General features: G+C 37.7%; 1 protein-coding gene across 1 annotated transcript; it reads right to left on the bottom strand.

Moving 5' to 3' along the window:
* Window positions 1-12323: 12323 nt before the first annotated feature.
* On the bottom strand, window positions 12324-13865 carry LOC128577042 (OTU domain-containing protein 5-like). Its single transcript, XM_053579091.1, has one exon. It carries the CDS (start codon window positions 13863-13865, stop codon window positions 12324-12326), a length of 1542 nt encoding a protein of 513 aa, XP_053435066.1.
* Between the last annotated feature and the right edge of the window lie 3352 nt (window positions 13866-17217).

Genomic DNA, 17217 nt, shown 5'->3' with positions numbered 1-17217 from the left:
CTTAGCATAGTGTCCTCCAGGTTCATCTGTGTCGTCTCATGTGGCAGGATTTCCTTCTTTTCTAACGATCGATAATATTCCATTTTGTGTAAATAGTACATTTCTTTCACCCATTCTTCATTGATAGAATTAAAATTGTTTCCATATCTTAAATATTGTGCATAATGCTATAATGAGTACTCTTGGAGACTTTGATTTCAACTCTTTGGGATATAAACACAAAGTGGGATTGCTGTATCACATGATGGTTAATTTTTTGGGAAATCTACACACTGTTTTTCATAGCAGTTATATATCACTTTACATTTCCACCAAATTTATAAATGTTCCAACTTTCCACAACCTCACCAACACTTATCTTTTTTTAAATAATAGCCATGAGATGATATCTCATTGTAGTTTTGATATGTATTTTAGGGATGATTGGTGATGTTGAGTACATTTTTATTTAACAACTGTATTTGCTGTTTGGATGTCTTTCATGGAGAAATGGGCATAGGACTTGAGTAGACATTTCTTTGCCCATTTTTCAATCAGGCTTTTATAGTTGAGTTATAGGAGTTCCTTATATATTTTGGCTATTAACTCTTTTTCAGAAATATAATTTCCAAATATTTTCTTTCATTTCAAAGGTTACCTTTGACTGTGTTGATAATTTCATTTTCTGTGCTGAAACATTGTAGGTAACATATTCCTACTTGTCAATTTTCACCTTTGTATGCCTATGCTTTTGATGTCATCTCAAAAAAAAAATCACTGCAAAGGCCAAAGCCATGAAGCTGTTTCTCCTACATTTTATTATACAAGTTTCACATTTTCAGGTCTTATGTTTAAATATTCAATCCATTTTGAGTTGATCTTGGGTATAAGACAGGAATTCAATGATTTTATGATGTTCATCATATGTCAGGTACCATTCCAAATTATTTGCATATAATAACATTAATATTTGCAAAATCCTGACATAGGTGTTCCTATTTATTTGCCAAGAGTAACTATGGAACAGAATATTTAAGAGAATTGCCAATTATCACAATGCTAGTAGGTGATAGAGTGGATTTTGATCTGAGTTACATCTTCAAGTATATATTCTAAGCCACCATTATGCTGTCTCTTTTAGTCCCTTCAGTCTGCTCTAACAAAATGTTGTAAACTAGGTAGCTTATTAAAAAAACATATGTTTATTTCTTACAGCTCTGGAGACTGGGAAGGCCAAGATCAAGGCATCACACATTTCATATCTCATGAGGATTCTCTCTCTGCCTAATAGATTGCACCTTCTTACTGTGCCCTCACATCGTGAAAGGGACAAAGAAGTTCCTTGGGCCTATTCTATAAATCCATCAATCCCATTCATAAAGTCTGCACCCTCATGACCTAATTATCACCCCAAATTTCCCACCTTCTAACATCATAACCTTGATGGTTAGGGTTTCAACATCTGAATTTGAAGAGAGAGAACATAATTATCCAGACAAAATCCCTGTTCCATTCAAAAGAGCAGTAATTTATATATAAAATAAATGCAGATGTATAGATATAAGGATATAGTTTTATGTGAGAGAGGAATATATCATGTGTTCAGAAGAGGGTATGCAGGGGGAGTAAAGAAACGCACAGGTAATTATGCAGCAGATACATGCAAATTACTGTATTTATTCAACCCCCATGACAACCCTAAATGTTAGATTACATTATTCTCATTTTCACATAGAAGACATACAGGTTGAAGGGTTGAATGGAGATATGCTTACAGGGCATAAATAGGCCTTAAACATTATGGTTATAACCTTAGCTATAAAGTAAATGATGGCAGATTATGCATAATAATTAAATATGGTTCAAATAATGTGACTAAAAAGGCATAAAATAAAGTTTACCTTAACCGCACCTCACTTGATGCACAAATGAGTAGCTACTAAAGAGTAACTTATTTTCAAATTAGATCACTGTGGTTTTTTTCTATTTTCGTAACACTAATATGAACATATTTTATGCAAAACCAAATCTGAAATACATGAATTAATACAAAGAAAGTAAATGGAATGAGAAATTTCAGCATGGCTAACTTTTCAACTTCCTTCCCTATCATTACAATTGCCATGGTAATTTAACATTTAAAAAATTCTGACTTCAGTGTACTGTTTATCATTTACATTTGCCTACATTATTCATACTGAGATATAGAGGGTTACTTGTTTATGCCTAGATTATTTTAATATGAAGATAAAAATGTTCCTGAAAATTTAGTTTTCCTTACTTCTGAATGTACCTTTCTCAGACCACTTGACTTGAAGTAAATTTAGAAATACATCCTGATTATATCCCAGAAAGATTCCATATGTGGGTTTCTTTTTTGTACATTCTGTAAACAATTTAAAATATATACAGCCAAATTTAAAAATGTGTATGAGTAATGGCTTTTATCATCAACATGATAAAATACATTAATAGTCTTTATTCAGGCCATGTTTGTTTGGAACCCCCAACAATCTTTCAGGGGATTAAACTAATAAGAGTCTATAATTTTATAAGTATTCAGCATCAGAGTCATTCCAGGAGTATTCATTTATAGAAACAGTCATCTGACTTCTGAGACAAAAGCAGATCTGTGTGTGCATCTGTATGTGTGTGTGTGTGTGCACGCATTTTTAAAAAATTTTACTCAACTTAATTCACCACTATATTTTTTCTTTTTTATCAACTTCATTGATATATACTTCACATACAATAAAATGCTCACAATTAAGTATATATTTTGATGACCTTTGCCAAATGAATATACCAGTGATTCTTAACCAGTATACTGCAGCACAATGGTGTACCATGAGAAGATCTTACATGTGCTGCAGAAGTTTTTGAAGACCATTAATTAAATTATTTTCAAAAGAAGTTCAAAGCACACTAAGTATATTATTTTCCTTTACTCTTTTTGTTTCATCAACATAATTTAAGTGTGCCACAGGAGTTTAACTATAGGTTCAAGTGTGCCGTAGGATAACGAAGGTTGAAAAACACTGGAATATACCCATGTGACCACCACCACAATCAAAACAGAAGGCATTTCATTCACAAATACTTGATGCCCTCCTAAAAACCTTGAAGTCATCTTTGACTCTTCTCTCTCACATCCCACAAGAAGTCCAACTACAAATTTAGTTTGCTTTATAGCTAACCATTCTCAACACCTTCATAACCACCTGGTTCCAAGCCACTATCATCTTTTGCCTGAACTAATTCAGCAGCTTTTGGAATGGTCTCTGCTTCAATGCTTGCTCAACCATTAGTTCATTCTCTGTACAGCAGTGATAGTGATCCACATACAATATATGGTAGATTAGAGGTTCAACACCTTTAACAGCTCCTCGAGGCTTATAAATAATCTATATAATACTTACATAATATTGCCCCTACGCTACCATTCTGACCTTAATTCCTGCCACTCATCCTTGTTTTACTTAACTCCAGCCACACTGACCTCCCTATTATTACTTGAACATGCCAGGCACACACCTGCTTTAGGGTATCTTCAATGATTGTTAGTCTACTTGACTTTTCTGGTTTTCTTACATCTTCAGATGTCAGCTCAAATACTTTCTTAATATGGTGGTAATCTTTGACCACCCCTATATAAAATCATTGCCCTGTCACATTTTATATCCCTTTTCCAATGTTATTTGTTTTCATTGTACTTATCACCACTTCACTGTTATATATTTATTTTATTAACCTATTGTGTGCTTGCCACATAAAATTTATATTTCAAGATTATCTAATTTTCCTGTTGGTATCCCTAGGGCTTAAATATATGCTTGGGATCCTGGAAAAACTCAATAACCATTCATTGAATGAATAAATGTGAATTATTTCTCCATGCCTGCCAAGTCCACCTCCTGGAATACATGTTAACTCTTCATAGAGAAGAATCTTGCCTCCTTTCCACAGTACTTTGTATTGAGTACATATAAAGCACACAAGGATAATTGTAATTTGGTTTCTGCATATTTGAAACACTAGTCTAGTTAGAATTAAAATTAGCCAAGAAATGTTGATACCCAACATTATCTTGAATTTATATTATAGGAGTAACTAATGCACTTCATAAATTATAAAATAGATAAAATTTGTTTTTCAGGTACAACTAACACTGCACTTGCTACATGACAGAATCATGTCTAAATGTATTTTGTATAACATTCGATTTGAATAAATTGATTTTCAGAGGCTTAAATAACTCCTGCCAAATCATAGCACTAGTATATTTCATAAATAGAATTCTGATTCCTTATCTAATGGGTCCAGATTTTTTACATATACTTCTTCCTTTCATTGCTTCTCCTTTTCCAGCCAAATGCTTCTTAGTTGTTGCCTCTGTCCTTCCCTCATGATCTGTTCTCTCTAATCCTTGCTACATCCTGAGAAGCATCCCATTGGTCACACCTTAGGTGATCTCTTCATCTTTATCCAGATTTACTCCTTCATGGGCTTATTGTTACCTTTACCCAAGCTAAGAGCAAATGACCACTATGCTCATTACAGTAACTTAACTTCACATAACAAAAGTAACATACTTTACCAGAAATCTTTGGTTACCTAATAAAATGGGAAATTCAGGGGCAGTGCCTGTGGCTCAAAGGAGTAGGGCGCCGACCCCACATACTGGAGGTAGTGGGTTCAAACACAGCCTTGGCCAAAAACTGCAAAAAATAAAATAATATAAAATGGAAAATTAATATGAAAAACTTAGATACCAGGGCCAGACAAGAAAGTGAATAATATTATTATGTGTTTGAGTTTTTTTATAGGCCCCAACACACATCCACTATGGTGGCTGCTGACTGTCCATACTTCCAGAGTAAATCATAATTATACCTATAAGTATATGTTGATAAACATCTATTTTATTTTAAACTAAGGGATACTAGAAGTAGGGCATGCAAATTAAGAGAATATTAGAATTTTTCTTTATTTTCAACCCTAAATGGTAACATGTGAATTAAATATACAAACTTTAAACTATATAAGTTATTGACATACCAACTGGATATGTCATAAACTTTCATTGAATAGCTTCTGTATATAAAGTACTGTGTCATTGTCAGAGATTAAAAACACTAATATTGCACAATTCAAGCTCCCAAAATTCTTATCATCTTCTGGAGAATCTCTAAGTGTTCATGAGAATTGGCAGGGAAGTGAATTTAACAGGAAATATCCAGCTTCAAGTATAATTCCTTTGTTCAACGATATATTCTGAGTACTTACTACAGGGCAGGCACTATGCTGGAAATGATAAACAAAACCCACAATAATCCCTATGCCATGGTACCTACAGAATAGTATGGAATATATAGATATAAAGCCTATAACTATTTGAAAATGGAAAAATTTTGATTTTGAATAAGTACTATGAAAATGAGATAATAAGATTCTTATCTAGAAAGGAATATAAGTGAAATATTGAGGCAAGGATAATGGATATATGAGCTGAGAGCTGAATAGTATCAACCAAGCTAACAAAGCAAAGGATGGCGTCCCAGGCCCTCTGGCAAGACGGAATAAGTCCAGTGTCCCAAGAATAAAGAACACATGTGTGTATGATGAATTTAGACAGACAGATAAAGCCAGAACATGATGTGAAGACTTGTGAGAACTGCTATAAAGTTTCAAAACTAGAATAGCATTCTCATGATAAAGAGGAATCTTTCTAAAAATTCTAACTTATTATATGATCTATGTTAGAATCTTGATTATTTATATATCAATAATATTGGTATTATTCATATGCTTTCCCAAACTTATATTAATGCAAAAAATACAGCTGTGCATTTGCAAATATTTAGAGATCATTAGATAAAATTAAACAGCATTAAATATGAAAATCATTCTGGTAATTTATTATATAATCTTAACATATTTCGGTCATTTGTTTTTCTGGAATAAAGGCCCAAGGGACATTTGATCAATGTACTATCTATGCTAAATGTTCTGTAATCCTCTAACTGTTCTGACTTTCATGAAGACAAAAGACACAAAAAATTTTTCCTAAAATACATTTTTTTATTACTCCCCTCCATTTAGAGTTATAGCTGTTTATTGTATTTAAGGTTTGACCAGTGTGTTTTCAACAATCTAACTAATGCAATAAATGCATGTTATCATATTTTAAGTGCTATTTATGCCAAAGAGATGCTTTTATATCTTTGAAATATGAAATCCAAAGTAAATTAATTCCATGGTACATATTTAGAGGTCTACTTCAAACCAGGCAAAGCTGTATATTTTTTTTCAATTATAATCATGGCAAATACAATATCATAGGCATTTAACAAAATAAATTAGCTGCACAGGTCATGTTCTACTCATTATGTACTTCTGTAACTTCAGAAATTCTTGTTAATATACAGAGAAGTATATAAATGAAATATGCATACCAGATATTATTGCCATAAAAGAGAAAATTGTGCTTGCTAGGTTCTGGTTCTTAAAGAGGGAACAAGAGAGCAAAAGTAAGTATAAAGGGCTCTTTCTATTTACATAGTATAATGCCTTTATTTAACATATAATATACACAGGCCCCAAAGTATACACTTTATAAATTTAATAAAATATTAAAGGACATTTTTCAAAATCAAATTTTGCTCACAAAAGAAACATTTCAACATGGTATTTTTAAAAAAAATATTGAATAAAAAGCTATCACTTCTCCCAGGCATATTTTATTTTTCTTTTACGTGTGCATTTAGCTCAAGAAACTTAAGAGATTTTGGAAACTTCAGAGATCAAAGAGCTTTAATTTTGTCTAATCCACATTTTTACTATAACAAATATATACTCCATTCAATGTTTTTGAGATAATTCTACAGTAATTAGCACTTGAAAGCAAATCTGATTGTGTAGTTTAGCTCACTATAGCTATAATACTTCATTTTTCTTCAGTGCAATAGTCAAATTCAGTGCAATTTCTTACTATATCTAAAAGGGAAACTCTTATTCAATATTATTGAGTTTAAATATATTATTGTTATCATTAATATTACATATGGTATTTTTAGTAACTTTTTGAAAGGCCATAATGTGCTGTGAGTTCTAAAATATTAGCTCATTAATGTCATTGTAATTTGAGAAATTCTCCAAAACGGTACATTATTTCATTTACTATAATTTATCTGAAATCAAAATAGAATTTGTCTTATAAAATCAAAATTATCAAAAAGTCATCCCATGTGGAATTTATTACAATGCTAAAAAGATAGCTTTCATTATAAATCAAGTGTAATTGAGTTCCAGCATGTTTTTTTGTTTATTACTGAAATCTGTGTGTATCTTTTGAGATATTGGGTATATTTGAGTACATGGAGAAATCAAATCCATATTTCATTATTCAGCATTTTTGTATCACTAGTGAATCCAAACCTCTGAAAAGCATTAAATTGGTGTGATGTTGGAGTTGGAATTTGGGATTGTCCAAATATTGCACATTTAGTATGTGGATTTGGGCAAATGAAGCATATTTGTGGAGGAAAAAAGTGAAGTACAATTACCTGCATTCTGGAGAAAACAGCAAAGCAGTGACACTTAAGCAGAAATAAGATGATGGGAGCAGAAAATTAAATATGAGTTTACAATGTGATAAAAATAACAGAAAGTCAAGTACTCTTCTCATAGTTTAATGTAAGAAGTCTCTACTCAAGAGGGGTGTGACATAGTGTAATCAAGTCGGGAATGTAGTATGCTGTTAGCACTACAAAATGTGGGGGAGGAAATGCTGAAAACATATATCTGCAAAATAGGTCCTTGGACAGTTAGGTCAGACTTCAGTCTCACAATTATGGAAACATGACGGTGACAGAAAATGAAGAAATAGTGGATATCTGAAGTTGTCAAAATTCTAATGCATAGTTCATTGGAGCTTTTCTATCATGCAACACACGATAATGCAGAGTTTATTTGAATATAGATATATATTGGAACTCCTAAGAAAATTTTGTTACCATAATTAAAGCTTATCACTCATTAATTGCTTTACTGTAGCAAAAATATTTATAGAGGAAAGATGTTGGGGCAGAGAAAGAACCATAGTTGTCCTACATTACATTAACCTTAACAAGTTGGATTGTATTTTATAAACCCCGTTTTCTCTTGATAATTCTGTTAGCGATATACAATATAATCCTTTAATTTATCTAAATCTTTGTGAAGTTATTTCTATGATTGTGTCATACATCAGGTAACAAAAGTTCTTAGCTATACATTGCAATAAAAAGTAGTCATTTCTTTCATTTTAAATGTGTACACATCCTTTTCAGAGAATAAAGCTACATCTTTTTTTTTTTTTTTTTTTTTTTGAGACAGAGACTCACTTGGTCACCCTCAGTAGAGTGCAGTGGCGTCTTAGCTCACAGAAACCTCAAACTTTTGGGTTCAAGTGATCCTCTTGACTCAGCCTCCCAAGTAGCTGGCACTACAAATGCCTGCCACAATGCCCAGCTATTTTTTAGAGACGGTGTCTTGCTGTAGCTCAGGCTGATCTCAAACCTGTGGACTCAGTCAATTTACCCACTTCAGCCTCCCAAATAAATCTAAATCTTATTTGTTCAGAAAATCATAAGAGTTACATATTAGGTTCCTAAGAACAAGGCAAGATAATAAGAAAGAAAATAAAGCGTTGATGCTTTCATTTTCAAATTAATCATCAATTCTGAGTTCATTTGCTATCTAAGAAAGTTATATCATGAAATGTGCACACTAAACACTTCCATCCAGTCGAAAATGCTGTCTACAGTAGATCTACAGATACTGCAATCTCTCTATTAGGAGAAATAAGTCTTGGTAGCACAACTTGAGATCATATATGTTTATTAATCATATATTCTCAGCTAATATGTTAACATACTAATTAATATATCTTCCCACATAGGTATTACCAAATATTTAAAAATAGATTTCAACAAGGTAAATACTACTAAACCATCTAAAACTATTTTTTCTGCTTCTACATTTTTTATGTCATTTATTTCTTCCAATGACTCTCTTAAGCAATTATTAACAGCCTGATTTAAAGATAAGGAATTTGAGGCTTAGCAAGACTAGGTAAATTTCCTACAACCACACGGCTAATTAGTGTCCTAACCAGAATTTTTAATATACACGAAGTGACCTATTCTTTCTCTGTGGCCTTTTATGCCAAAACTAAATGCAAGCATTCTATTTTAATCTTTTCTTCATAATAATCATGATCCCAAACAACCTTGGCCTATAGATTTGAGGATATGTCATGTATCAGAGTTTTAAGTAGCCCCATTCTGTTCTGGCTTGAAATTCTATATTTCAGTGGAATTACATATTTGGGTTTTTTTAATTCTCAAATATTAATTTATGATATCAAAATTTTGTGTAAGATTTTAGTGTTTCTATTACTTTCATTATTATGGATAAAGAAGTTTAGCGGTTTATGAAGGACCTAGCATTTAAATAGAAATGTGTCACTCTACCAACTGAGGGTGGGAGCAAGATGGCAGACTAGAAGGATCCCTCTGCTGGCCTCCCCTAGTACAGCAAAGGAAAAAAAGGGAACCCAACTATATCAGATGCAGGGAACTTACCTGGAGTCCGAGCTCCAGGAGTACAGCAAGGTGGTGGTGGACTGCAGGAGACAGCAGGAGATCTAGAGCCATAGGGGTCTGACTCAGTTGGGAGCTGAGAAGAACCAGGTGGCTCCCCACCTCTGCCCCAGCAGTGGTCTGGGGACAGGAGGAAGCCTCTCTGCAGTTTTCAGATTTCAAGGGAAGCTGCACATTGAGTGGAAAGCTTGGAATAGTGGTCAGACTCAGTGTACAGCAACCAGGTTTGAATATCAGGTGAAGTGGATTTGCCATCAGCTTGATTGCTGGCGGGACAGCCTTACTGGGAAGGTCCCAGCTGCCAGCTGGGCTGCCACTGTGGGAAGGACCTGTGGGTAGGTGTGTCTGCAGGGCCCTGAAGCCTGGCTGACTCTGTCTCGCCTGCTGAGACTGGGCTTCTAGTCCTGGGGCAAGGTGAGTGGCTAACCCACCATTGGGAATTGTTGTCTGGGGACATTCTGAGATTTGCCGCCTAAGGATTATGGAGATCTTTAAGTCCCCAACCCAGTGGGGACTGAATGCTGAGGAAAAATCAGGCACTCACTGAGGGCAACTAATCAGGAAGACAAGCCCTATCCTCCTCAGAAACTGGAAAGGGGTTTCTGGCATGTGTTCTCCATCTCTGAAAACCACAGCGCCATCTGGTGTCCAGGCAATATATTACAATATATGTATTCCGGTTAAAGTTTCTCCCTTCCACAATATACATTTTTTTTTTCCCCGAGGATGCCACCTCCAGTGGCTGTATGAATTAAATTTATTCAAGCCTAGTGCTACTACCAAAAAAATCCTCAAAATTATATTCACAAAATAAAATGGAACATTACAACCTAAATGATTTAGAAATAATGGTATCTAACTATACTCAGAAGGTGTGAGGAGAGCAAACCGGGAGTAAGTTTCAAAAGTATTAATCTTTCAAGAAAGGGAGTCAATTGATACTGTCTAAAGAAGAAAGTAATTTATCAAAGCAGCAATATAAGGACAATGACTTCAACTTCATGATACTTTTTAAAAAAATATTGATACTTGTATTATTTGCATCACAAAAGAGGCATCACAACCTTCAGACACAATCAATTCCACAGCACAAATTCTGGATCAGCATAGTTCAATAGATTAGTGGTTATGTTGGGCACTTGAAATACCCTGATGAGTTTGTTTGTTCCTAAAAATAAACTTTATTGTGTATAGTTGAGGTTTATAACATATTATGGGATATATAAAGATAATAAATTGTTACTATAGTGATGCAGATTAACATGTTAATCTCACATAGTTACATTTTTGAGCATGCAGAGAGTAGCTAAAACATACTTAACAAAATGCCTAACACAATACCATTTTATTAACCATGGCTCTCACGTCGTACATTAGGTCTCTATCCTTGCTCACTCCCTATGTCTGCTACTTTGTACACTTTGTATCTCCCCATCTCTGCTCCAACCCTGACCATAGTAACCACTGTTTTATTCTTTATCTCTAGTATTAAGACCTATTTTTTTTACATGTCCATATTTTTTTCATTATTTTTTTTTTCTTTTCCTTTCTTTGTTGCTGAGGTTGTTGCTGTTGTGGGCTATTTGAGATTTTTTGTTTTATTTTTATTTTGTTTTTGTTAATTTTTTGTTTCTATTTATAATTTCCATTTTTACTTTGATCAATAACAAGGGATCGTGTATTTTTGGATACGATATTTCAGTAGCATTTATTCTCTCTATTTCACTCCTCTCCTTTCTCTCTCTCTCTCTCTCTCTCTCTAACCGACATTTGGTTTTATTGTGTCAAGGACATTACAGATGGCTGATCTTGTCAACACCTGCAGGGCACAGTGCCCCATCTGCCAAAGCTGCCCCCACTCCCTAAACTGAAATCCTGGGTGGTGGCCATGATCCTAAAGATGCTCCCCACTCCAAGATTCCAAAAGAGACTAGTGGTGGTGGAAGCAAAAGGAATGCAGCAAGGTCAGGGTCTCATTTGTCTAAAGCTGGTCTGACACCTGTCACCCCTTCCCCAACTCACACCCTAGACCCTCTGCCCACCTCCATAGAACTAGAGGCCAGAAGACAGCAACCCACATCTTTGTGCCACCTCCATGTCCCATAGCCTTCCTGCCCCCAAACCAGAGAGAAACCACAGAGCCCATGCTATTGAAGTATCATGTTTTACTGGTTGATTTTATAAGATAAAAGCTCATTTTAATAAAGAAAAAATTCAACATTGAAGACCCAGACATTCTTGGGGTACTTGGAAGGGAAATATTCCACTTCTTCCTCCCACATCCCTGGCGTTGTTGTAGGGTGGACGACAAGTTTTTCTGATCTTGGAAGAAATGGGGGGCAGGGAGACTTTCCTCTGTCTGTCTCTCTCCTTTGGGGCTGCCTGGCTGCTGTCAGTTGATTTGTCTCTGTATGCCTCTTGTCTACCTTCGGCACCCTTGCCCAAGTCCCCTATGGAATCAGGGATGGTGCTGTTCGGGGATGGGGGGGCAACAGGGCACATCAGCTGGTGGAAAGACAGGTGGTGGTGGTTACAGCAGCAATGAGATGGATTGCAGGAGTGTGTCAGCCAAAGGGAGGTGGAGAGGAGGCAAGAGGGAAGAAAGCCAAAGGTGGGGTGGCAACAGAGGGAAGGAGTGGTGGGGGTTGGGAGATGGTGTCCAGTCCCTGGGTCTCCATCAACTCTCGTCCCGGAGGGGTCTCAGAGCACTTTGTTTTTCTTCATACTCTCTAAGTATTCTTGTTCGGACACTGCCAGAACCGATGCTAGGATCTCATCATCATCCCAGTCATTCAGACCGAGTGCACAGGGCGAAGGAGGTTTGGCAAGAGCTAAAACAGTGCCCGGGGAAAGGGGCTTGATGCCCAGATCAGCATGCAGTTCAGGGTGCTCTGGCGAAGAGGCTGCACTCTGCTGTATCGCGGACTGGCTGGTCCACTCATCCAGGTCACTGGTGGCTGCTTCTGTGGCCGAACTGCATGTAGCACTGGCTTTTCGGAGCTGGCTGAGGCCTGGAACCTGGCGAGACTGTTTCTCTTGATCCCGCAGCCACTGGAGGTAGGATTCCCGAGCCACTTGTTCCTCAATGGCCGCGTTTGTGGCCTCCCAGTCTGCAGCCTGTTTCTTGTCGCCGAGCATCTGCTGTTCAATCCAGGATTCCTCTGCAGTTTTTATGGCATTCTTCATCAGGGAATGGTTTGCAAACCCTGTTTTGAATGATGGCAGGCCTAGCCCTACACCGATGGTGGCCTTGTTAGGATTCACCACTGAATTATAGTGGATATTCTGATGATAGCTTACACGAATGGGTTCTTCCTCGTTTTGATATATCCCATGTAATGTGTTGATAGGCTCTGTGTTGTATTGGTACACCTCCACCGGACGGTTGTACATCTCTGCCATGGCCTGCATCTCAATGTGGTTGCCATGGCAGTCGTTCTTCCGCTTCCTATTAATGTAGGTGGTGAAGTCTTCGGTGACATAGTTGGAGAAGTAGTCAGCATTCTTCATCAGATAATCCATGCAGTGCTTTCGCACCACCTCATGCATTTCCTGGTCTCCATAGACCTGATCAGCTACAGCCCGGAAAAGACAGGCACCATCCTCTTTCATCTGCTTGATGATGAAGCCCTTCTTCTCTAGTAGGGCCTTTTCAAACCAGAGCTCCTGCTCCTCAACGGTAGCAGGGTCCATTGCCTCAATGCGTGCAGCAGCTGCTTCATACTCGTCCTCACTATTGTAACCTGTGCCAACCTCCTCTTCCTCAGAACTGCCTTCACCAACAGTGTCAATTACGGGAGCTTGACGGAGCCGCTTACTATGCCCCAGCCCAGAGCAGCAGCCAACCACACTCATGGCAGCACCCATGCTTACCACCACACCTTCCACACTGACAGCCAATGCTGCTGCCCCCAGCTCATCCCCAGGAACACTTCCAGAACCATCAGGGCCCCCACAAGGAGGAGGAGAAGCCTGCTGTGGCCAGGGACCCATCACTGAACCCGATGGTACAGCCAGAGTCCAGCAGTGAAGAGCGCCCGGTGGCCCTGATGGCGGGTCCTGAGGTGGTGGCGAAGCCTTAGGACGGACTCCCACTACATCTGAGTCATGATCACAATCACCGCTGCCCATGGCCACACTCCCGCCGCAGCATGGCTCTGGAGGCCGTGGCCCAGGTGTTGGTGGCTCGTTAGTGGGGTCAGCATCGGGAGGCGGTGGCTTCTTTGGGGGGGAAATACTCATAGTGGCACCACCGAGTACCAGCCAACAAAGCCAGCACGGAGCACACGGGAAGAGAACTCGGATGAGAGGTCTATGGTAATGCGCAAAGCACGACGGGAATGGCTAGACACGGATAAAGAATTCGAAGCACCAGTTCCAAACCTGTTGTCAGTGGCAACGTGTAAGTCATGCTGGGAGGAGAACCCGGATATGGAGTCCAAAACGAAAGTACTGCATTGAGTTTGTGGGAGCCTTCTCTCCAAGTCCAGTGAGTTTATTGTTATGCTCCTTCTAGCCTTTAGCTTCAAAGGAAACAAAACCAAAACAAGCACTTCTTCACACCACCCGCTCACAGGTTCTTGTAGTACCCGGTGGGGCCCCCAATCTGTGTGCACCAGCACCAGGGCACAGCCCCGCCCCTCACTTGAAAGTACGTAGGCAGGATCTCTATTACCAGCACAACAATTGTGATCACCAACCAATGGAAACAGCTGGGTGGGACCTCGATGACGCCCACAGCCAATCAGAGGCAGGTGCTCACCCTCATATGCCCTCCATCACAGATTTCAAAGTCGGCACCCTAGTTCCAGGCTTTCTCTTCCTCTTGTCCTGCTCTTCACTTTTCTCCCCAGTTGCTGACTCACAGGGCATAGGTGCTATGAGAGGATATTGTTGAAAAACAGTAAAAAACACTTCCCCACCAGGTTTCCAGCTTCAACCCAGTCAGCCAGAAGAATAACTGGAAAACAATGACACTCCCAGAGTTTAGCATCCCCCTATAGCATCAATTCCAGTCCCGCTCACCTGAAAATCCCTTCTTTCTCTCTTTTGACAGAGACTGTTCTACATTTTTCATCTTTCCAACATAAGTTGTTCATACAACAGCTAAGCTATCCCCCCTTTTTATTTTTTTCTTCTTTCTTTTATCCTATTTCTTCTCTCTCCCTTATTTGATATAACTGTATTTTAAATTTTATCTATGATTTTTTTTTCTTTTTTTTTTTTTTTTTATTGTTGGGGATTCATTGAGGGTACAATAAGCCAGTTACACTGATTGCAATTGTTAGGTAAAGTCCCTCTTGCAATCATGTCTTGCCCCCATAAAGTGTGACACACACTAAGGCCCCACCCTCCTCCCTCCATCCCTCTTTCTGCTTCCCCCCCCATAAACTTAATTGTCATTAATTGTCCTCATATCAAGATTGAGTACATAGGATTCATGCTTCTCCATTTTTGTGATGCTTTACTAAGAATAATGTCTTCCACTTCCATCCAGGTTAATACAAAGGATGTAAAGTCTCCATTTTTTTAAATAGCTGAATAGTATTCCATGGTATACATATACCACAGCTTGTTAATCCATTCCTGGGTTGGTGGGCATTTAGGCTGTTTCCACATTTTGGCAATGGTAAATTGAGCTGCCATAAACAGTCTAGTACAAGTGTCCTTATGATAAAAGGATTTTTTTCCTTCTGGGTAGATGCCCAGTAATGGGATTGCAGGATCCAATGAGAGGTCTAGGTTGAGTGCTTTGAGGTTTCTCCATACTTCCTTCCAGAAAGGTTGTACTAGTTTGCAGTCCCACCAGCAGTGTAAAAGTGTTCCCTTCTCTCCACATCCACGCCAGCATCTGCAGTTTTGAGATTTTGTGATGTGGGCCATTCTCACTGGGGTTAGATGATATCTCAGGGTGGTTTTGATTTGCATTTCTCTGATATATAGAGATGATGAACATTTTTTCATATGTTTGTTAGCCATTCGTCTGTCATCTTTAGAGAAAGTTCTATTCATGTCTCTTGCCCATTGATATAAGGGATTGTTGGCTTTTTTCATGTTGATTAATTTGAGTTCTCTATAGATCCTGGTTATCAAGCTTTTGTCTGATTGAAAATATGCAAATATCCTTTCCCATTGTGTAGGTTGTCTCTTTGCTTTGGTTATTGTGTCCTTAGCTGTACAGAAGCTTTTCAGTTTAATGAAGTCCCATTTGTTTATTTTTGATGTTGTTGCAATTGCCATGGCAGTCTTCTTCATGAAGTCTTCCCCCAGGCCAATATCTTCCAGTGTTTTTCCTATGCTTTCTTGGAGGATTTTTATTGTTTCATGCCTTAAATTTAAGTCCTTTATCCATCTTGAATCAATTTTTGTGAGTGGGGAAAGGTGTGGGTCCAGTTTCAGTCTTTTACATGTAGACGTCCAGTTCTCCCAACACCATTTATTGAATAGGGAGTCTTTCCCCCAAGGTAAGTTCTTGTTTGGTTTATCAAAGATTAGGTGGTTGTAAGATGTTAGTTTCATTTCTTGGTTTTCAATTCGATTCCAAGTGTCTATGTCTCTGTTTTTGTGCCAGTACCATGCTGTCTTGACCACTATGGCTTTGTAGTACAGACTAAAATCTGGTATGCTGACGCCCCCAGCTTTATTTTTGTTACTAAGAACTGCCTTAGCTATACGGGGTTTTTTTCCGGTTCCATACAAAACGCAGAATCATTTTTTCCAAATCTTGAAAGTACGATGTAGGTACTTTGATAGGAATGGCATTGAATAGGTAGATAGCTTTGGGAAGTATAGACATTATAACAATGTTGATTCTTCCCATCCATGAGCATGGTATGTTCTTCCATTTGTTAATATCCTCTGCTATTTCCTTTCTGAGGATTTCATAGTTTTCTTTATAGAGGTCCTTCACCTCCTTCGTTAGGTATATTCCTAAGTATTTCATTTTCTTTGAAACTATGGTGAAGGGAGTTGTGTCCTTAATTAGCTTCTCATCTTGACTGTTATTGGTGTATACAAAGGCTACTGACTTGTGGACATTGATTTTATATCCTGAAACATTACTGTATTTTTTGATGACTTCTAGGAGTCTTGTGGTTGAGTCTTTGGGGTTCTCTAAGTATAAGATCATGTCGTCAGCAAAGAGGGAGAGTTTGACCTCCTCTGCTCCCATTTGGATTCCCTTTATTTCCTTGTCTTGCCTAATTGTATTGGCTAGAACTTCCAGCACTACGTTGAATAGTAAAGGTGACAGAGGACAACCTTGTCTGGTTACAGTTCTAAGAGGAAAAGCTTTCAGTTTTACTCCATTCAGTAAAATATTGGCTGTGGGTTTGTCATAGATAGCTTCAATCAGTTTTAGAAATGTGCCACCTATGCCTATACTCCTCAGAGTTCTAATTAGAAAAGGATGCTGGATTTTATCAAATGCTTTTTCTGCATCTATTGAGAGGATCATGTGATCTTCATTTTTGCCTCTGTTAATATGGTGGATAACGTTTATAGACTTGCGTATGTTAAACCAGCCTTGCATCCCTGGGATGAAGCCACCTTGATCATGATGAATGACTTTTTTGATGATAAGCTGTAATCTATT

This window comes from Nycticebus coucang, chromosome X (genome assembly GCF_027406575.1).
Source record: "Nycticebus coucang isolate mNycCou1 chromosome X, mNycCou1.pri, whole genome shotgun sequence".
NCBI lineage: Eukaryota > Metazoa > Chordata > Mammalia > Primates > Lorisidae > Nycticebus > Nycticebus coucang.
Note: the sequence above shows the minus strand (reverse complement) of the source record. Positions and strands in the feature narration are given on the sequence as shown.

Coding starts and splice junctions, on each gene's coding strand:
- LOC128577042 (XM_053579091.1), bottom strand. CDS start 13,865: ATGAGTATTTCCCCCCCAAAGAAGCCACCGCCTCCCGATGCTGACCCC.